The sequence below is a fragment of the Aotus nancymaae genome, unplaced genomic scaffold (genome assembly GCF_030222135.1).
Source record: "Aotus nancymaae isolate 86718 unplaced genomic scaffold, 86718_ANA_hifiasm-v0.15.2.pri h1tg000108l, whole genome shotgun sequence".
NCBI lineage: Eukaryota > Metazoa > Chordata > Mammalia > Primates > Aotidae > Aotus > Aotus nancymaae.
The window spans coordinates 28,218,668-28,241,039 of record NW_026988523.1 but is presented as its reverse complement, the minus strand read 5'-3'; the positions used below and the strand labels follow the sequence as shown (position 1 = coordinate 28,241,039).

At 41.0% G+C, this 22,372-nt stretch overlaps 1 protein-coding gene across 3 annotated transcripts in view; it reads right to left on the bottom strand.

The window, feature by feature from the left end:
• Positions 1-12,456, bottom strand: part of GPR89A (G protein-coupled receptor 89A) — a 59,022-nt gene extending 46,566 nt beyond the window's left edge. For 2 of the 3 annotated variants that reach the window (XM_021672700.2, XM_012471978.2), the window contains exons 1-3: positions 12,269-12,456; positions 2,894-2,953; positions 1,787-1,890 (exon numbers count right to left, since the gene is read on the bottom strand). Coding sequence is in view for 2 of the 3 variants with exons in the window: in XM_012471978.2 (XP_012327401.1) it covers positions 1,787-1,890; positions 2,894-2,953; positions 12,269-12,310 (206 nt within the window). In the remaining variant the exon portion in view is untranslated. Of the gene's footprint in view, positions 1-1,786; positions 1,891-2,893; positions 2,954-3,966; positions 3,986-12,268 lie in introns of those variants that run through there. The other variant, XM_064370882.1, reaches the window with a different exon arrangement.
• Between the last annotated feature and the right edge of the window lie 9,916 nt (positions 12,457-22,372).

The window sequence follows — 22,372 nt, the reverse complement described above, 5'->3', positions numbered from 1 at the left end:
ATCCTCTATAAAAGCACACAAAGAAGAACCAGATTTTAGCAATGTTACTTCTTATCCTCTTTAACTATTTAAGAAACTTAAGAAATATACACCAAAGTATGACTGATGCTTCTTACTATACAGGTTATTAACTATGAGTTAAAAGTTGGGGGACATCATCTACCAAACACAGTAACCATAGCTTTAGAATATCTGAATCCTCTGTATCAATATTTAGATAAGTAGTTGGCAAACTGTGGCCTGGCAGCCACCTGTTTTAACAAATTAAGTTTTATTGGAGCACAGCCATGCTCATTTGTTTATATACTGCCTATGACTGCTTTTGCTCTACAACAGCAGAGCTGAGTAGTTGTGATAGAAACCTTCTGGTCCAGAGAGACTAAAATATGTACTATCTGGCCCTTTACAGAAAAAAGTTTGCCAACCTCTGCTTAAACAGTAGTAAAAGATGCAGGTTGTGATAATAAAATTTAATAACCATTATGTAAAATAATACTTGTCTATTCTCTATAGTCAAAGGATCTATATCTAGCTTATCCAAAAACAGCCTGGATTATTAAAGTTTAAAAGCACAAGAATCAGAACATATTTCTGTTTTACCATAATACATGTTATTTATTGTTTTATCAAGAGACCATTATTATCAACTCTGATCCCCTCCCGGCCCTTTTAATAGATGGGGTCTCACTGTCAGTTTGTCCAGTGATCACAGCTCAATGAAGATCCTCAAGCTCCTGGGCTCAAGGGATCCTTCTGCTTCAGCCTCTAAAGTAGCTGGGACTACAGGTGTGTGCTACCATACTCTGATAATTTTTTCATTTTTTTGTAGAGACAGGGTCTCACTGTGTTGTCCAGACTGCTCTCGAACTCCTGCGCTCAAGTGATCCTCCTGCCTCAGCCTTCCAAAGTGCTTGGATTATAGGCGTGAGCCACTGTGTCTGCCCCCCCTACTCTCTCTCTCTTTTTTAACCTTTTAATGTTTTGTGATTAATCATCTGCATAGTAAGTTTTTAATTTAAATTTTGTTTTCAACTCTGATTATCAAAGAAGGATTTGAGAGTACAGTCTCTACAAGTCTCAAGTGTCAGGGGTCTATAATGAACTTACCTTGGTGCTGAGTCCTAACTTTAGAGGGAAAGACTACTTTATTCTTAAAATATTTTTCCAGATGGTGATAAAACAGTACAACAAAAGTCTGCATAGCATAGATGATGAACCCTACATATAAATGCTGGGCTAAAAAAATATCGAAGCTTGCAGAACAAGCAAGAAATATTTTGGACAGACTTGTCTAATAAACTAACAGGTCTGTTATCTGAAGGGGAGTAAAGAGTTACCTTTAAAAAGTGTCTTAAAAAAAGTAACTAAGTAAGAACTGGAGTTCAGTCTTCAGAGAGATCACTAAGCAGCTCTGAGGAATTCTGATCTTTTCAGGTAGAGCTTTTCAATCAGCAGAACAATGTGAAGGGGTTACTGGGATTCAGTCATGAGCAGTATGGGAAAAATAAAGCTTCTAAGAGTGAAGTCTAGGACTGAGGCTTCACAGCCTCACTCCAACAAGTTCTTCAGAGTTAATGGTCAGACCTTTTTTTCCTGGTACCTCATAATCTTTGTCAAACCAGTTATTAGGTGGCTGTGACCCATATTTGCTGTGATCATTATAGTTACTAAGACTAAACTATTCACACTGTGGTTTTTTTTCAGTTATGAGATCCAGGTAGCTTTTCCGCCATAAAGAATGTAGCACAGAACTCTTCAAGAGGAGTTATTCAGTACTCTTACTCACCTGCTGTTCAATACTCCTAAGATTTCAAAGATAATGAGCTCAAACATGGTGCAAGAAAATGCAAACGTCACGGAGAAGATCACCTGTACAACGTACTGACGTACCTGTTAAAAGCCAGATAGAGACTAGAAGTTATTTCCTTGTTTAAAAACTGAACTGATAACCTCCTTCAGAGGTTAACCTACACGTCAGAAAGCTTATTTTGACGAAGTTCTCAAGTCATCAGAAATAGGGCCACAACAGCAATTTGCCTGGAGCTAAAGAAAAAGATCAAAGTAGGTGGCACTTCTGAACCTTGAGTCACTATTACCAGCATCCTCTTGTGGATGGAGAATTTTGAGCACAAGAAGATGAAGTGACAGGGTCAGAAGTAGCACTTAAAATTCCTGATGCACACTGACAAAAAAATGACAGATTTGTATATAAGGGTTAATCTTCAGAGGGGTTCTTCAACACTCTGCAGATCCTGGATCAGTTCTGGAACCTCCCTGGAAGTCCTTAAAGTACTGGGCAGAAGAAAATCTCCAGAATCCTGGGCTCTTTCAGACAATAAACTCCCTGGGAAAGTTTAATGGAGAACATACGAGAAATATAACATCTGAGAAATAATATAACACCCAAAGGTATACTATAACCACTGATCTTTTTATAACTAGGAAATGTCCAGTCTAGGGTGGTGATCTTTTGAATCCAAAGCTTAAGATAAGAACAAGACCAGCCTTAGGATTTTGGTATTAACTTAGAATGTAAGACTGGCAATTCAGGGCCAGATAGACAAATGAAAGGGAACATCTGTGAGACATTATGAATTAAATTCTTTCCTATAGAATAACTATTTGCTACTGGTGCATATCCTGACATGACTAAGGCATGATATTCCTTGCTCCTAGCTTCTCGGCTAAATGTGACTTGCCTTTTCCCCGCTTTTAAATCAATTAAGCCTAATTATATTCTCCAATCTAATAGTTATATAGTACTTATTTGTCAAAAGCTTCCTATCTTGGAAATGAACATAATGTTTCTTTAATGGAGGCATTTTTCTTGCCCCAATTTAAAACAATCTAAATTCATATAGTGTAAGTATAACAAAATAATATTTCGTCTCACCTCATAGTCCTTAAACAATTGGCGCATGAAGAAAAGCCACCCAAATCCAAAAAACAGTATCTGGAGGAGAAAGAGAGAATGTCAATATATATTTTCTTTTGAGAAATGTTTTATAAAAACTCTTTTATGATAAAAGGTCTGCTAACTAGACAGCTAACTTATTTCAGGGATTGAAGATAAGATCCACTCTTATAAGACCTCCTTATTACAGCTCATGACATTTTTGAACTTATCCATGTTACAGAGTGTGCTTTAAGTAAGAAAAAAATAGTACATATTTTCCCACAATCTTATTGAGGAAATGTGTTCTCTTTCCGGGTCCACAAAGGGGCGTAGTTTTAAGGGTGTTCCAGCACCACGACCATGCCCTCCCCCCTCCCACCATCTCTCTCCATCCGGGAGATTTAACGGTCTCTGTTCTAATTTTCGCGGGCGAGGGAATAATCAAAAAGCCAATGACTCCAGCGGAAGTTCTAAGGAACTCCTTTCATTGGCCAGAGGTCTAGGAGAAGGTGGGGGTTTCTCCCAGGTTAAAAGTCCCCTTCTTCCGCACCCCTTTGGACTCCATGTTTGGATCCCCTTCCACCCTCCTGGAAGCTGTCTTTCTCTCTTCTGGAATTTTCCCCCTGGAGTCCCCTTGCACACTCTTCGTGGAAGTTCTCTCTCTTCTCCTTTTTTTCCTCTTTGTTTACCTAAATAAATAACTTTTCTGCAACACTTCCTGGGTCTGGTATTTACTTTACGAGCTTACCGCGCACCTGCCGTGGTCCCCTCTCTCATTCTTGAGAGGGAGAGAGACCAAGAACCTACAATATTCTCTCGGAGGAGCTCTGCCTCCCCGGTACCCCAAAACCCAGTTACATTATGATAATTATTATATGAGCCAGAGAAGTTCGCAAATAGAAAAGGAGTCAGTGGCCAGGCACAGTGGCTCACACTTGTAATCCCAGCACTTTGGGAGGACAAGGCGGGCAGATCACCTGAGGCCAGGAGTTTGAGACCAGCCTGGCCAATCTGGCAAAGCCCCGTCTCTACTGAAAATACAAAAATTAGTCGGGCGTGGTGGTGGGCACCTGTAATCCCAGCTACTCCAGAGGCTGAGGCGTGAGAATTGCTTGAATCTGGGAGGTAGTGGAGGTTGCAGAGAGCCGGTATTGCGCCACTGCACTCCAGCCTGGGACACTGAGTGAGACTCCGTCTCAAAAAAAAAAAAAAAAAAAAGGAGTCAGAGTGAGATTTGCTTCTTATGGAAGATCCCTGATTGCAAGTATTTTAAAAACAACATACTGGCCAACATGGCGAAACCCTGTCTCTACAAAAAATATACACACACATAAAAATTAGCTGGGCATGGTGGGGGGTGCCTGTAGTCCCAGCCCCCTGGGAGGCTGAGGTGGGAGGATCACCTGAGCCTAGGAAGTTGAGGCTGCAGTGAGCCATGACTGCACTACTGCACTTCAGCCTAGGCAACAGAATGAGAATCTGTCTCAAAAAATAAATAAAAATAAATTAATTAAAAGAATAAAAACTTCAGGGGTGAGGAGGTGAGACCAAAATCAGAAGAGTAGTAGAAAGCCTAATATTTTTTATACGTATTTCCTTCAGAGTTTTCTTAACTTCCCCACCATCCTGCCTAATCCACGTAAAGTGGTTTTCATCTGGGTGTAAAGCCAAGAGATTGCAGGATCCCTCTCTTGTCAGTTTTGTTTCAAACTGGCAGAGACCATAGCCACATGACAGCTGACAAAGCTGGTGTGTAGTAAATAGAACCTTCTATACATATACACACACTGACACAACTACTTTTTTCTTCTTATACTGGCTAGGACCTTTATGAATAAAATGATTTTAGGCCTTCCTAGGGACTATTTTACTAAGCAAGTGTCAACTCAGTAGCTCAGCACAGACTAGTTTGTTATTATGCCCCCTCCTGCCTACCAAACTCATGTGTTCAGCCTCCTGGAACTTCCTTTGGTTCTTTAGACCCATATTCTTTCACGTCGTGACCTCTGTAGATGTCCTCTGACAGGAACTTCTCTCTAGCCCTCTCCCAGTTATCCTATTTACTCCCTCTGGAAGGCCTTCTCTGCCCTCCCAAATACAGATAAATTGCTCTTTTTATATAATCCTATTCTACATTGTACTTCCCTCATCAAAGTGCTTCCCATACAGTTTTGTAAAGCTTGATTTTAATATTTTTTGACATTAATTATAAGCTCTATGAGGACAAAAACCATGTTTGCCTTGTAATTTTTGTATCCTTAGCATCCAGCACAAAGCCTGGCACATAGCAGGCTCTCCATAAGTGCTTGCTGAATGGCTAAGTGCTTACATAAAAGATGGTTTATTCTTCAGCGTTCAATCTTTAATTTTCTGTAATAATTCCCATGTGCTATGTTAGGTGCTGGAGATATAAAGGTGAGTAAGACGGCTGCTACCCTCCAGAAGCTCAAAATACAGTGAAGACACTACATAAATAATTATAACATAACATGGATGTGCAATGATAGAGATACATACGTGATATTGTAAAACAATATGAAAGAGGGAGACCAAAGCAATCTGTAGGGGGCTAGGGACGATTTTCTGGAGAAGGTAATGCCTGAGTTGAAGGAAGTTTTAATTTGGGGTTAAAACCTGATATTGTATGCAAATTTTGGGATTATGTACATTTTTCTAGAGTGGTTCCAAGGTGTTCGTCACACACTCAAAGGTTTCCACCACCCCTAACATATTAAAAACCACCCTCTCAAAGGATGAGAAAGAATCAGGTAGGGAGGCTGGACATGGTGGCTCATGCCTGTAATTCCAGCACTTTGTGAGGCCAAGGTGGGTGGATTGCTTGAGCCTAGGAGTTCGAGACCAGCTTGGGCAAAATGATGAAACCCCATCTCTACAAAAAATAACAAAAATTAGCTAAGCATGGTAGTGCATGCCTGTAGTTCCAGCTGATAGGGAGGCTGAGGTGGAAGGGCCACTTGAGCCTGGCAGGTGGAGGCTACAGTGAGCCGTAAGCACGTCACTGCAATCCAGCCTGGGTGATAGAGCAAAACCATGTCTCAAAACAAAACAAATGAACAAAAAAAAACAAATCAGGTGGAGAAAAGACCGGTGGTGGGGTAAGAGGACAGGGCTTTGCAGTTAGCAAAGGGCATGAGTAAAGGCACAGAGTGAATAGCATGGTATATGCCGGGAACTACACATGGTCTGGTGCTGCTAGAAGACGAAATTCAAAGAAGGAAGAGGTTAAAAATGAGGCTAGACAGGAGGAGTGGATGTCCAGTCATTAAAAGCTCTGAAGGCCACCCTAAGGAGCTTAGATTATAGTCTAAGGTGGTGAGGGTTGTCTGATATGTCTTATATAGAGCAGTATGGTGGCTGTGTGGAAGACACATTTGAAGGAAACAACATTGTAGGAAGAGAAACATTATGGAAATGTGTTATGGGAGTTCAGAAGAAAGATGATAAAGCCCTGAATTAAGACATTTGGTGACAGGAGAGGAGACAACAGATTTGAGAATTGTTTAGAAGGTAAAATCAGCAGAGAGAAGTCAGGGATGACTAGTTTGGAATATGAGTTGAAGAGTGAAGCTACCCAATTTATATAAAGAATATTGGAGGAAGAAGAGATTTAGGAAAGCGGGCAGAGGACGGGAAAACAATGAGCTCAGTTTTGAACACACTAAGGGCCTGAGGGACAGCCAGCAAGATGGGTCAAGATATCCAGCAAGCATCTGAATAAAAGAAAGATTGTGAAGGCATCTAAGATATACCTATGAGCTGAAACCACCAAAGTACCTGAGATCACCTGGGAATAGTATCTAGAGTGAGGAGAGCAATGTGCCAAGAGGAAAACATTAGAGGATAAGGCAAACAGTTTGAATGGGGAGGTAGAGGCAGGAACCAGTGTTAACAGGTCAGAATGAATGGGAGCAGTGGGGATAGTAAATGCAAATTACTCTAGGGAGAGCAAAGAATGAGAAAAAAGAAAACACCAGGTAATAGGCTAGAGAAGAATGTGGACTTAAAGGGAAAGTTTATTGGCTAAGGGGGAAGAAAGCAGTAAAGGAAGGAGAAAAAGATGAGAAGGATGATGGAATTCTAGAGGATGAACTGACAATACTATTAATTTATTATTATTATCATCAGCTTTTATTGAGCATTTACTATATTCCAGGCTCTCTAGTTAGTACTTAGCATTATAATCTTACAAAAATTATCAAAAACCCAGTAAGGTAGGTTTGATTGTCCTATTTTCACAGATAGATGAGGTTTAAGGAGTTAATCAATTTACAGTAAGTGTCAGAATCAAGATTGAACTGAAGCCTGTTCGACTCCAAAATCGGTGCTTTTTTGTTTTTGTTTTCTTAGTATTTTTTTCAGCTCTTATTGAGTCTATCTAGAAAATCTGGGCTTTTAACCACTTCAAAACAGGCTACTCTAAGATCAAAGGTAGGTAGAATGGCCTTAAACCAGAGTAGAGGAACCACGTTTTCTGAAATGGGAGGAAAGGAGGTAAGAATGGTTGTGAACACAGATAATCTTTTAGATTAAAATGCAGGAAGTATTAATAGTAGGAGATCATCTTTTGACTTCACTGTTGTTAAGTATGAGGCAAGGTCATCTGCTAAGAGTAAGAGAGGTGAGTATGGAAAAGGGGGCTTTGAGGAGAGTGACAAAGATTCTGAGAAACTTTAAGGGGAATGAAACAAGTAGCTGATTAAAGTCAAGAAAAAGAATAATTCAGTGAGCTGAGGGTTAAACTCATGGCGTTGGCAAGCTACAGAGCTGTGTGATTTTCTACGGTAGACTTCAGGCCTCTGTATTAGTAATAGACAAACTATAGTAGTGATCCAAGCGTGGACTTATATATGAAGGTAAACAAACAAGAGGTGTAAGTTGGGGCCGGATGTGATGGCTCATACCTGTAATACCAGCACTTTGGGAGGCCAAGGCGGGCGGATCACCTGAGGTCAGGAGTTCAAAACCAGCCTGGCCAACATGGCAAAACTCCATCTCTACTAAAAGTACAAAAATTAGCTGGGCGTGGTGGCAGGTGCCTGTAATCCCAGCTACTCAGGAAGCTGAGGCAAGAAAATCGATTGAACCCAGGAGGCGGAGGTTGTGGTGAGCCGAGATAGCGACACTGCACTCCAGCCTGGGAGTTTTGCTCCATAAGAGTGAAACTCTGTCTCAAAAAAAAAAAAAAAAAAAAAAGAAAGAAAGAAAGTTGAATCCAAGCATCTAGATCAAGCAGAAAAGGAAAGGGTCAAACAGATTAGGAGAAAATCTCCAGGATATCCTTTGGCTATTATAAATAATTACCATGGAGACAGATGAAAATTCAGAGTTTAGAGACCATATTTATATAACTTATGAAGCCATGACTGAAGATAGAGAAGTGGGCAGTTAGGACTGAGAGTGATATGTATAGTGGAAATGGATGATTAAAAAAAAAAAAATCACCAAAATCGCTGTAAAATGGGACTTTAGACAAGGAAAACAAGCAAAAATTATAAGTTTATATGATGGTGATGGGAATGGAAGAAAACAGAAACAGACATATACCTTTAATATTTCATTGTGGCCTCCTTTCACATTGACAAAGAAAGCTTAAAAAGACTTTCAGAGCAAAATTATGTCCTTTGCAGCAACATAGATAGAGGTCTCTAGATAGTTAGAGGTCATCATCCTAAGCAAATTAACTCAACAACAGAAAACCAAATATCGCATGTTCTCACTTTTAAGTGGGAGCTAAATATTGAGTACTCACCAACATAAAGATGGCAAAAATAGAGACTGGAGACTACTTGGGGCAGGGAGAAGGGATAAGGGTTGAAAAACTAATTACTCAGTTTTTGAGTACTATGATTATTAAGTACTATGCTCAGTACCTGGGTGACTGGATCATTTGTACCCCAAACCTCAGCTTATGTATATAATATACCCAGCATATGTACCAAATCTAAAATAAAATAAAGTAAAATAAAAGTTGAAAAAAAAAAAAACAAAGACTTTTAAACTACACACACAAATGTAGCTGGAGAATTCATTACATGCAAGATAAACACAAATTCTGGCAAGATTATAGAGGATCCAAAAAGGATGCAGAAGCAAAATGCAATTTCAAATAGCTTTGCAAATAAAATGGGAGGCGCACAGCTTATTAAAAACGAGCCTCGGGCTGGGCGCGGTGGCTCACGCCTATAATCCCAGCACTTTGGGAGGCCAAGGCGGGTGGATCACGAGGTCAAGAGATCGAGACCATCCTGGTCAACATGGTGAAACCCCGTCTCTACTAAAAATACAAAAAATTAGCTGGGCATGGTGGCGCGTGCCTGTAATCTCAGCTACTCAGGAGGCTGAGGCAGGAGAATTGCCTGAACCCAGGAGGCGGAGGTTGCGGTGAGCCAAGATCGCGCCATTGCACTCCAGCCTGGGTAACAAGAGTGAAACTCCGTCTCAAAAAAAAAAGCCTCAATATTTTCAGAATTGTAGAGAGTCGAGTCTCAACCTTAGGACTTAAGAGTGTACTTTGGAACTGATAAGTCTTAGCACTGTATAGAGAGCTCAAAACATGAGTTAGGTAACAGTTACTTTTATAAAAATGACCTCTGGGTTGAAAATTAGCTACAGTTAAAAAAAAAAAAAAAGATGGCCATCAGCAAGATAATTATTAAAGAACTAACTATAAAAGACACCTTTCTTGGATCATTTATTCAGTCTTTTAATCATTTAACAAATATTTATTAGTGCCTAATACGTGCCAGGTCCAAGGGATAGAATGGCAAACAAGAGGGCATGAACGCTGTTCTCAAGGAGTTTATAATCTATGGAGGAGACAAACAATCTACCAAAACAACGTGGTAGGTAGTGTTGTGACAGGGGAAGTGGGTGAAGGGTACTATGACAGTAAATAGGGACATCTAGTCCATCTAGAGGAAGCTTCTTGGATGTTCAACTTGGGGAGGTACATGAGGAAAAGGCCCAAAAAGAGAACACAGATGGTGTGGAAATCTGGAGGCACCATAGCATGCATGGCCAGGTTAAGAAACTAAAAGAAGTTGAGGAAGTCTGAAGAATAAAATGGTGAGAGCCACAGCTGAAGAGGGAAGAGCCAGGGTCCCATCAATAAGGGACCTGATAAGAGCTGGGGTCCTATCAATAAGGGATCTGAAAAGCCACGTAAAGGAGTTTGAACTTTGTCCTGTGGCATTGTGGGCAAGCTTCAATATGTGACCTCTGATTTCAGATTTCATTTGAAATAAACCTTTCAGTTAATACAAAACAGTAAAAATGCGGGGGCGGGGGGCGGGTGGTGCACAGGGGCAGTGGTGGTATTTCCAAGGTAACTAACTACACCTCTCTAGACAGGTGCTTTTTATTAAATAAATATTCACTACAATTCTACTATGTGCCTGCAACTGATCTAGATGCTGGAGAACATGGGAGAGAACAAGAAAGACAGTATCTTCATGGACAGATAAAAAACACATGAACAATAGTAATAGATGCCAAAAAGAAAATAAAATATGGAAATGAGGAAGAAGGCACCCGAAATGGAAAGTTACTTTGGCTGTGGGCAGGGTGCCAGGCAAAACCTTCCTAAAGTGACATTCTTACTAATACCGAAATGATGATAAAGTAGCCGCATAAATATTTGAACAGAGAACATTCCATGCAAAGGAGTCTTTGGGTCTTTCTTCCACGTTTGTAAAGAGCAGGTTTAACAATTACTGCATATGGATGCATGAGTGAAGTAAAAGTCTATGATTATAAGGCATACAAGATTAGAAAGCCACTTCCTTGGTTCAATGTATCGATTATATCCATGCTAAAAATCTCAGAGGCTGCAATGCGAAGCCGATGTTCTTTTTTGTTTTTTAATTGTTTTTTTAATTCTATGAAGAAGCAAAGCCAATTTTCTACTGACATTCTTTATTCGAGTGAAAAAAAGCTAATTAAGTATTTTTTTTTTCTTAAATTGGTACTAGGGCTAAAAACAACCCTGAGTTGTCACTAAGGGCACTGGGTAGTCTTAGAAAGATTTTAAGCAGAAGAGTTACATGTCCGGGTTATTTTACATTAATACATTTGAATACTACGGAGCCAATAAAAACAGTAATTACGAAAACTATAGAAAAGGTGGTAATTAAAAAAAGAAAAAAAAAAACATTGCATTAGGGTGGTAGGATTATGGATGGCTTTTTCTTCTTTCATATTTTAAGTATTTTAAATGTTTTTGAAAAGGACAATGCTCCGCTCTACGGACCTGAGTATTAGGATGAAGCAATACAAAAACGGAATCAAAGAAGAAAAATTTAGTTCACTTTAAGCCTCAAAAGGTAACTATTTCGTCATTTGCCATTTGAGAGAAGAACATGTAAAAACAACAACAAAAAAAACCATCTTTAAATTATTAGAAAGAAGGGAAAAAGGTCAATAGGTAGTCTGAGCTTCACAAATGTTAAGTTGGCCACAATTATTTATTGAATGCCTGCACTTGGAAGTGGGGATACAGCTATGAACAAGGCAGGATCTCAAAAAATAAAATCATAAACGCATACATAAATGATGTCAGCGCCATGCTAAATGCTAGGAAGGAAAAATAGATTAACAATGGATGACACGGTAAAAGCAAGAGGCTCACTAGACGTAGCTTCTACTGAGCAATGTCTTACATGTTTGTACGCTCAGAGCTTTATATAATGGTCGATAAATGTACAAATAAATGAAGGTGGCCAATGGAGAAGAAATGAGGGTCAGAAAAACATCCGAAAAGGGTGGGTAATTAAGCAGAGGATAAAGGATGAGGTGTCAGCGCAAAAACAAAACCTAATACTTTTAAGTATAGGTATAGCCTTGTATTGGTATTTTGAAGCAGGAAATGTCTCCATACCAGGATTCAGGATGTGACATCTAACAGCAAAGCCCGCACTGACGCGCCCCCAGTATCCAGCCCTGATTGGCGCGCCGCACGCCCCGCGCCCGGAACCACACACGCTTTCACGGTCCAGGGTCCGCGGCGCAGCCCGGAAGCTTCGAGCAGCTCCGAGGGCCGCCGCCTCAGCGGGCGGCGCCGGCTCTTAGCACGGAGGCCGGCGGACCCGGGTCCCTTCCAAAAGTGGACCGAAATTCCGGGGATGGATGCCGGGTGGGGCCGCGGACGGCCGCAGGCCAGCCTCCTAACAGCCGGGGCTGAGGGAACCGGACGCAGCAAACCTCACACCCTCTTCGCGCTCTGGGTCCCGGAGTGACGGGCGCAGGCCGCGTGAGGGGAGCGAGACCCCGGACCAGCTCGCACCAAGGAGGACCCGAGGGGGCGATTCGGCAAAGGGAGGCTGACGGGTGTCGGGGCGGGACGCGGTGACTCACCTGGGAGGTAATCATGATGCTAGAGTCTATCAGGAAACTCATCTCGAAGTGTAGGGAGGGCTCCTGCCTCCACTTCCCATTCCCCGAGGCCACGGCACGCTGGGGCCACCGGCCCCCTCACTCAGGCGGCCTTCGCCCAGGTGCCGCAGCCAGGACAACGGCTCGCAAGCTCGACGCCATCAAGCTGCGCCCCAGCCAGCCAATCAGCGGCTACCTCCAGAGCTTCCCGCCTCGGGCTCGACGTGGTGGGTGGGGCGGACGCCTAGGTCTCAGAGCCAGCGCTTAATTAGGGGTGGGGCTTAATTAGTGGCGAAACGGGAAGCAGATGCAGCGCAATGTAGCATCAACATTTCTGAGGCTCAAGGAGGTAGGGCCTGAGAGCTAAGTGCTAATTCTGTTTTGTAATGATCATAGCTAATAAGATAATAATGATAATTATGGTAAGTCAGACATTGTGTCCTAAATGATATAACTTTTACTTGACTCGGCAAATATGACTGCACAAAGTAAGGGAAGGCTGGAAAGGCAGATGAGACATTAACAAATACAGCTAACCAAATACGTTTCTGTGACAACAGCGAAAAGCACACCGTCTGTAGCAATGGAGGGATAATATTGTACTGCATACTAGTCAGGCCACACGTGGAGTACTGTGGTCCGTGTACCACACTTTTAAGAGATTATACGTAGAATATTGGAGCTCGCTCAAAGGTGAGCCGCCAGATTAGGGCTGGTGGAAGGAGGCGAAGAAAGATGACTCAGAACATGACATCTGTCTTCATGTGAAAGAATCGGTAGAACTGATGTGGCCCCGAGAGTTATCTGTAGGGCAAAGGACTGAAAGTTAAATGAAGATAGATTTTAACGCAAAACAAGGATCAGTTCTTTTAGAGTCTGAAGAAGGATTATTTTAGGAAGTAACTCCCTCTTCCCCCTTCCCACCGTGTTGCAGTGGATCAAATATACACTGAATCACTACCTCATTCACTCAACTCTCATTTCATGTAGGCTTAATGCATTGCTGTGGTGCTTATTCTGCCGCCGACGTGTGGCCAGCTAGTCTTTGTAGTTCCTGTAGTCTCATAGTTCTGCAAACTGGCTCCAGTCCAGGAAATCACCCTATGTAGGAGTGGCTACAGTTAAGACCCAGAAAGACAATCCTGAGGGGACCTGACATCCAGCTTCTGAGTTCCGACTATTACAGTTTGAATAAGTGACCTGCAGATTCATTACACACAAGGGAACATGTCTTCCTTTCATTGGATTGAACTCTGTTATACCAACTACCTGTGAGATGTCAATCCCTGATCCAGAATTTCAAGGAGCTGTGGAGGCAGCTCTGCTATGGGAGTGTCATAAACCAGAGAACTTCGTGTCCTGGCTATATCTATTAGGGAAGCAGGTAGATGTCCACATAGCAGCACCTGACATTCAAGACTATGTGATAGTGCAGAATGCTGAGAGAGCCTATCAGGGCAAGCAGTTTGCCTTGGTGGCTTACTGGGGTGCACAGTGGGGATCAGAGTCTTAGTAACCTGGAATAGCATAGAAAGGTGTGCAGTGCCTACGGGTCTAAGGCCTGTGCAAAGCGTTGGGTGATACCGTTCAGAATTCTCCCTACTGTACCACTTGTGTCCAGGTAAAGGACAGACCTGGGTGATTCAAGGGACTGCTTTTGACTGATTTTGATTGAGGAATGTCTCTAGAAACCTACACACTGCATTTAGTATCCAATTGACTCTCTTCTCAAAGCAAGTCTTTACTGGTGATGGTGGACTCTGACACTAAAATGACTTGTCCTCCCATCTCTACTGCTGGTAATATTCTGATCCCTCTAGCTGCTGCTATCCTCTTAGAATAGTGAGATTTTTTTGGTTCTGCCTTCATGGACTGTCAAACCATTTGGGCCCTGGGTCCCCAGTTTGTGCTATTTTTCCAAGGGAGGTTTTCAAAATATGTCATGTTCATAACTACTAGCCATTGTTTACCACTCATCCAGAGATTGACAGCCAGTCCCATAGATGTGCTATAAAGAGTCGATTGACGAGATGATCAGTCTGTGTCCTTTGGACGAGTGTTTGCTCACACCACTTTACCACCCTTTTTCATGGCAACTGCAGTGTGCATAACTGTAATCTCACACTTCCCAGCACCATCCACATCCTGACAGCTCTTTCACCTCCTTCCTCCAAATTAATGCAAAGGATTGGGTCCAGGAGTTGACACTAACACTAGATCCCTGGGAAACACCCTAGTACCTCTTCTCCATGCACATACATAGCACCTGCCCATGCCAGTGGTTGGATGATCTCTGTTAGGGATTTTCTTTTGAAACTTTTTACTTATTGTGATATAGCTGTAGATTCACATGCGGTTGTAAGTCTGGTATCTTTTGAGACATATGACATCACCACTTACATGGCATCCTACTCCAGCTCTCTTCCTTCATGGATAGACATCCTATCTTATAGCTTGCTCCACTGTGCCAGGTTCACTGAGTCTCTGAACTCCCCTGTGTATCCCACTAAGTCACCAGTGTAAGTTGGACAGGAAACCACAAGTACTCAAAGGAAAAGTGTTTATTTTCCTGTGGTCCCATGGACAGTATCTATACTTGACAACTAGAAAATGAAGAGGTGCAGTTTTTTCAAAGTGTGATTCTCTAACGCCTCTGGAAACTTATTTAAAATGTAGATTCATAAACTCTAATGTAGACCAGTGGACTTGGGATTTCGGAAAGTGACTCCCAGGAGGAATCTGGGAGCCAATTAATTAATAAATAAAAATTATATACATTTATTATGTACAAAATGTCTTAAAATATGTACACATTGTGGAATGGCTAGATTGAGCTAATTAGCATTATGTAGTATTTCAGATACTTATTTTGGTGGTGAGAATATTTAATATCTACTCTCAGAGATTTTCAAAAATGCAGTACATTCTTGTTAACTATAGTCATCATATTGTATAATAGATCTCTTGAACTCACTCCTCTTATCTAACTGAAATTTTGTATCCTTTGACCAACATCCCCCTAACTTTTAAATCTTACTTAAAATATATATTTGTGTTAAGCATTATTTATGATATTTTCATTCTGTTTTGTAACTATACATAGTTGCATTTAATTCATTCTGGGAGTATAGGCATGTACCACCATGCCTGGCTAATTTTAAAGTTTTTGTAGAGACAGGGTCTCACAATGTGCCCAGGCTAGTCTCAAACTCCTAGGCTCAAGCGGTCCTCCTGCCTCTGCCTCCCAAAATGTTGGGATTACAGGTATAAGCCACTGTGCTCGGCCTTGAATTCTTTTAAAAAATATTTCTCTTGACCAGGCACAGTGGCTTATGCCTGTAGTCCCAGCACTTTGGGAGGCTAAGGCAGGTGGATCACCTGAGATCAGGAGTTTGAGAGCAGCCTGGCCAATATGGTGAAACCCCGTTTCTACTAATAATACAAAAATTAGCCAGGTGTGATGGTGCACACCTCTAATCCCAGCTACTTGTGAGGCTGAGGCAGGAGAATCACTTGAACCTGGGAGGTGGAGGTTGCAGTGAGCTGAGATTGCGCCACTGCACTCCAGCCTGGTGACAAGAACAAAACCAAAAAACAAAAAATATCTTTCTTTTGGCTTGAGTGGGTTATGAAAGAAAATTTTCTTTAAAGAAGGGTTTGCAGGTATTTTGAGCTTTTGCATAATTGAGAGTTCCTTTCAATTGGCTTCACACATGAATGAAATTTGGCTTATTGTGGAGTTTTCAGCTTAAGTTTTTCATCCTCAATATTCTGGGATATTCTCTTCTTTTCTGAGATTTAATGTGTTATGGAGAAGTATGATGCCAGCCTGATATTTTTTTTTTCCCTTTGTAAGTATTTGATAAACACTCTGTTCATCCACAGTTGGCACCAGAAGGACTAGCGCCACATTGAGAGGATTGGCTGAAACTGAGAGCCATGAGGGTTTGGTTCCCTGTGCTCACTCGAGCTTCCCTTTTCCTTTTGAGCTATTACTCATCCCCATGCCCAACAGTGGTGTATGAGGGAGAGGAGGTATCTCTCTCCTTTACCCCTCCAGACCACATAAACTCTTCTCTTAAATCTCTATCAAAGCTGAGTCTAAGGTGCCTCATTTAATAATAAGACTAGGCCAGGCGTTGTGGCTCACGCCTATAACCCCAGCACTTTGGGAGGCTGAGGCAGGTGGATCACGAGGTCAGGAGTTCAAGACCAGCCTGGCCAACATGGTGAAACCCCATCTCTACTAAATATATAAAAATTAGCTGGGTGTGGTGGGATGTGCTTGTAGTCCCAGCTACTCGGGAGGCTGAGGCAGGAGAATTGCTTGAACTTGAGAGGTGGAGGCTGTAGTGAGCTGAGATTGTGTCACTGCACTCCAGCCTGGGCAACAGCGCAAGACTCTGTCTCAAATAATAATAATAATAATATGCTAAATTACAGTAATCCCGTCACATAGATTGATAATTATGAAGGTGATGATAGCTAATATTTGTGGAGTGCTTACTTTGTGCCAGGTACTGTTTTAAGTTCTTGACATCCATTAACTTATTAACTCGCCAACTTAGTTCCTAGCTTGCCTCCCTATGGCAGATACCGTTTTCCCTTATTATTTTGGAAGCACTAGTGAGCATATTGTGACTCTTTGGATTGCACGCGCAAGAGAATAAGGCTCAGAGAAAGGAATTCCCTCTTGTTCCTGTTTAAGGCCCAGTTTCCAAATTCTCTTTTCTCATCTTAAAATCTTTCTCTTTTCAGCAGTTGAAATATCTATTATCTTCAAGGAAGCCTCACCTCCCTATTGAGAGAGATATGACCCTACTCTGTGTTCACAAGCGGACAAGAATGTAAAGCATAGCTGTTCAATGGTACAAAAACCACTGCAGGGGTTATTTCTTTACATTTCTTTCTTTCTTTTTTTTTTTTTTGAGACGGAGTTTCGCTCTTGTTACCCAGGCTGGAGTGCAATGGCGTGATCTCGGCTCACCTCAACCTCCACCTCCTGGGTTCAGGCAATTCTCCTGCCTCAGCCTCCTGAGTAGCTGGGATTACAGGCATGCGTCACTGTGCCCAGCTAATTTTTTGTATTTTTAGTAGAGACGGGGTTTCACCATGCTGACCAGGATGGTCTCGATCTCTTGACCTCATGATCCACCCGCCTCGGCCTCCCAAAGTGCTAGGATTACAGGCATGAGCCACCGCGCCCGGCCTACATTTCTAAATTATGGAATTATTTATTTATACTTGCAAATCAAAATTTATCTAGATTTTTTTCCCTGGTGCATGATGAGTCCCTTCCAATTTGCAATTTCAGGTCTTTTATCAGCTCAAGGAAATTTCCTTATATCTTTAGAGCTTATGGTTGGTTCACTTGTGCTGACTTTTCTTCAGGAGCATCGATATCTATGTGTTGGATTTTTATTGTCTTTTCTCCATATCTATTATTTCTTGTTTGATAATTTTTCTCTCTTTGTTCGTTCTTTTGGCATTTGGGAGAATTTCTGATATTGAATCTTTACAGAATTGATTTGGTGTTATGTATTGCTAATTCTGTTCTTCATTCTTAAATTCTGCTGTGGCATTGTTTGCTAACTCTGCCAGTTCCTTTTACAACTCAATCTAGCACCTTATTATCTTGTGTTTCATGTATTATTTTATAGAGTCCATGTATTCTTTAACCTTTTTTTGAGAGTACAAAACAGATTTTAAATAAATAAATTTTTATTTTTTAAGCAAAGAACTTTTGAAATTATGCCATTCTTTTGGTGTTTATTGTTTTCTTCTCATGTCTCTGAAACTTCCCACAGATTCCAGGTTATTCTCTGTCTAGTTGTTGTTGTGTTCCCTATCTATTACTTATCTATAAAACTGAGAGTCTCATCCATCCCAGAATAGGTATAGGACCTGAGTAGACACAGTACAGTTAGGTCAACAGAATTAATAAAAATGTAAAGAAGAATCCTCAACTGTTAGATAAGTAAATTTCTAAAAAATATTTAAAGGAAGACAAGTAACCTATAATTCAAGAAAAATATAGAGTTGTCCTAGAATTTAGTGCCTCACTCTAATACAATTATGAAAAAAACTGGAGAAAGTTGACCTTCTGATCTGAGAGATCTTAGAGAGATGAACTATTTTTGTAATATCATAAGGACATTCCTTGTCATGATGTCTGCCTTAGAGATATGATGGAGATTTTTTTTTATTGTTAAGTTATATTCCATTGGCTCAGATCACTTGTGTTTATCTAATCTCATCATTTTCTCTGGGTTGTACTGACCTAACTCAATTTTGGAGGTACCTCATTGTTTCTTCCATCTACAGATCTAGCTAGTTTAAAGATGAAAACTGCAGCAGATGAGAAAGAAAAATACAACTGGAAAACGTGGATGAATTAGAAACACTAAACAGTTTTCAGGAAAGCTGAGTGTCAGAGAAAAACAGATGCTGTAGGAAAAGAAAAAAAAGAGGACACAAAAACTGTCCTGGCCAAAGGGGTCATGACCACACATTATCCTCGGATGAGGGCTTCCTTTATGGTGACAATTGAACAGAAGCATTTAGAGCAGATTACAATGCATATTATACGTACAATGAAATCACTGAAACAGAAAAAAGAGCCAAAATTGATGTCTTTGCCTTAAATCTTGCTTCTTTCTAGTTTATTCTCTCCACAGTGGTTGGGCAGTCTGAGAGAAAATGACCAACAGAATACGATGGAATTGATGGTACGTGACTTCTTCCAAGATTAGGTCATAAAAGACACCGAAGTTTCTGCTTTGGCCTCTTGAATCACTTTCTCTGGGGGAAACCAGCTACTGGGTCATAAGGACACTCAAGCAGCCCCACAGAGGGGCCCAAGTGGAGAGAAACTACTTGCCAGCATTAACGTGGTAGTCATGCAGCTGTGTGAATGAGTGGATCCTACCATCCTGGTCAAACCTTTGATAACCGAAGGCCCCGCCTATATTTGACTGCAGTCTTCTGAGAGACCCCCAAGCTGCTCTAGAATTCCTGACCTACAGAAACTGTGAGGGATAATATATGTTTGTTGTTTTAAGCCAGTACATTTTGGAGGGATTTGCTACACAGCAATATACAACGAATACACAGGTCATCACAGGTAATATTTTTATTCCATAATTGCATGTTACAAACCTGGGTCTCCATCTTTGTAGGCTTTTATTTTTGTTTCTTTACCACTCACTGACTGTTAAGCCACATATTTTAGGTTTTTGTTATAATCACACCTAACCTCAATGTACCCTTCGGTTAGGTGTGTAATAGATAATGCTAGATACCAGAACAGATAAATCTTGACATCTGAGTGGATTAACACAATAAACATTTATTTTTCATTTCATGTAAGGTCTAAAAGTCCAATTAATGGAAATTGGCAGGGTAGGAAGTCCTCTGATCTATAACCATCCAAAAACTGACTGACGTCTTCATCACAAGGCTTCCAAAGTTGCTCTGAGTGACAGTGTCTTTAATATGTGGCTTCAGGGGTTGTGCTAGGTGACAACATCCAGTAATTCATATGAAAATATCTTTTTCTTCCTTTATTTGTGACAAAGAAAGTTTGCTTTCTTTCAAGCTGGAACCTCCTGGGACCTTCAGGTAACTGTCAGATACATGACAGATACATGCCTCTGTAGTGTCAGCTTTCTCTACTGCTGGGGAGTGCTTGACTGATTATCTTCTTCCTGCCCTGGGAGATGTTTCAGGAATCATTCATTCATTCAGCAAACATTACAACGTTCCAGGCACTGTGCCAAGTACTGAGTATTCAGTGATATAGGATAAAATCTCTGTCCTAAAGTTGCTTGCAGTCAGATGAGAGAAAAGCAAGTAAATATAATGATTTGGTAAGTGCTATGATAGAATGGGCACAAAAGTACTGAGAGACCACAAAAGTGGGAGCAACTGACTTTTCTTGGGAAGTTTATAAAATTGCATGAAGAGGAAGACAACTGAGCTTACTCTTATAGGATGAGAAGAAGATGACCACAGGAAAAAGGCTGAACAGAGCACAGAGCCCTGAAACAACATGACATTCATCAGTATCTGCCAGGACTGTCCATATTGGGGACTGGCCAATGGTTCTGTAAGGCTGGGGCTCAGGTATGTGTAGACAGATGTGAGAGGTGAGGCTAGAAAGGTGGTGTACTAGTCGGGCTGTGTTAGCAAGAGATGATTTTGGCTATGTTACATTTAAAAAAATAAAAACGAACTCTGGGATAGCTAAGCAAATTGAGGGCAGGCTGAAGAACCATGATCTGAAAGATGTGGAGCCAAACATCTGGAAATCTAGGTAGGAAGAAACTAATTGTGAATTTTTCTTCAGGAGCCAAGATAAATGAATTCCAACCAATTTTCAGTTTCGTTGTTACTCCTATTCAGGATTCACATTCCAGGGAGAGAGTGTCTGATTGGCTCATTTGGGTGAAAAAACCTGACCCTTGACCATGAGATGCTAGGGGTTCATCAAGACTACATCTAACTGAGGAAGGATGTTTCCCACAGATGAAATGCAGATTATAAAAGAAGGAGAATACATTCTGCTCAGGTAAAAACAGTTGTCGTCTCTAGGTGGGTCGGAGTCAGTAACGAAAGGCTTCGTAAGTCATGTTAAAAAAATCTAGAATTTATTCGGTAGGCAATGAAGAGCCATAGAAGGAATTTGAGCAGAGAAGTAACATGATAAATCCCAGACAGAAGCTTTCGGCTAATTTGGTTTTGTTATCAGTTTATTTTTATCTGTAATGAACAAATTTAACTCTTTCTATAGTTCTTATTGACATGGAAGAGAACAAATATCATTCTACCATTCCTTTCCATAGTCCAAACAAATACACCTTTTATTTTTTCCTGAGATTTGTGTAGTGAACGGGTGTGGAGGAGGAGAAATGGACCAAATCTCCATTGATCAAGAAAGTTTTCATGTTCTTTCTAAATCAGATTCTCTTCCCTCCCACACAGTGATGTGCTAGAGCTGGTTTGTACTGGCTGGCGAGAGTTGTTTGCTAAATTTTCAGGAATTCTGTGAGTCATTTGTTAAGGATAGTCATTATTAACAATTAAGTTATATAAATTTAAACAAAAAAGATATGAAACACAAAGGTAATAAATATTGAAAGCTGACCACTTCCTAAATATTGTACTATCGTCTGTGTTCTTGAGGTTAGTTATACCTACTGAATGATACACATCCATTGTATTGTGGAAAACTTTATAACGTTACGGTATTGCACATCTTCCCAACTCTGCATTCAGTGACATTATGTTGGTAGCTTGAAATTGGTGGGAGTGGGAGAATTTATACCAAGGAAGTTGGCAAACACTACAAAGTCAGCCTCTTTACCCTGGAGGGGGCTGGTGGTTAAACATTTACTAATATACCACCCTCACCCCCTTTACCCCACCCCCCTTGTTTTCTAGGCCCTCAACTCCAAGGGAAAAATAACTAGAAACTGAGGCAGTCTCTTCACAGTCTAGTTCAGCTGACATATAAAAAGAAAAAACAAAGATGGTGAAAAGTCAAGTTAATTTTATTTGTTTTATAACAGTCTAGCACATGACTACTGGCTCTGACACAAGGATGTGGAAGGTTGGAGAATACAGGACCACCATCCCAATTATGCGTCTCTCTTTTGGAGAGATTTCCTCAGGAAGTTTGTTATGAATGTGTTTCATAACAAACTGAGTCTTTACACTTTTTTCATAGATGAAAAAATTGCAGAAAAAGGCCATGGGGCCATCTACTTTTCCCTTCGGGAAACCTTATGCATTCTTTTAGAATCTTCTTCGTTCGGGCGAACTTCCAGAAAGCAGTGGCGCTGGAGACTGGGATGTCCCTCTGCATCATGGTGGCTACTGCCAGAGCTGAATACCACCTTTTTCCTGGTTCTGGGAGCTGCAATGTCTAGGTGAACTGTCTTTCATAAAAGTTTTTCTTTCCTCTTACCCAACTGCTGAACCTAGAACTTTGTTTCCTTTTTCTCCTCCCTTCCCCAAGCACATATTTAGTTATAATACAATAATCGCAAAAAGGGAAAGTCTCCCTGCCTATTTCGCTATCACTTG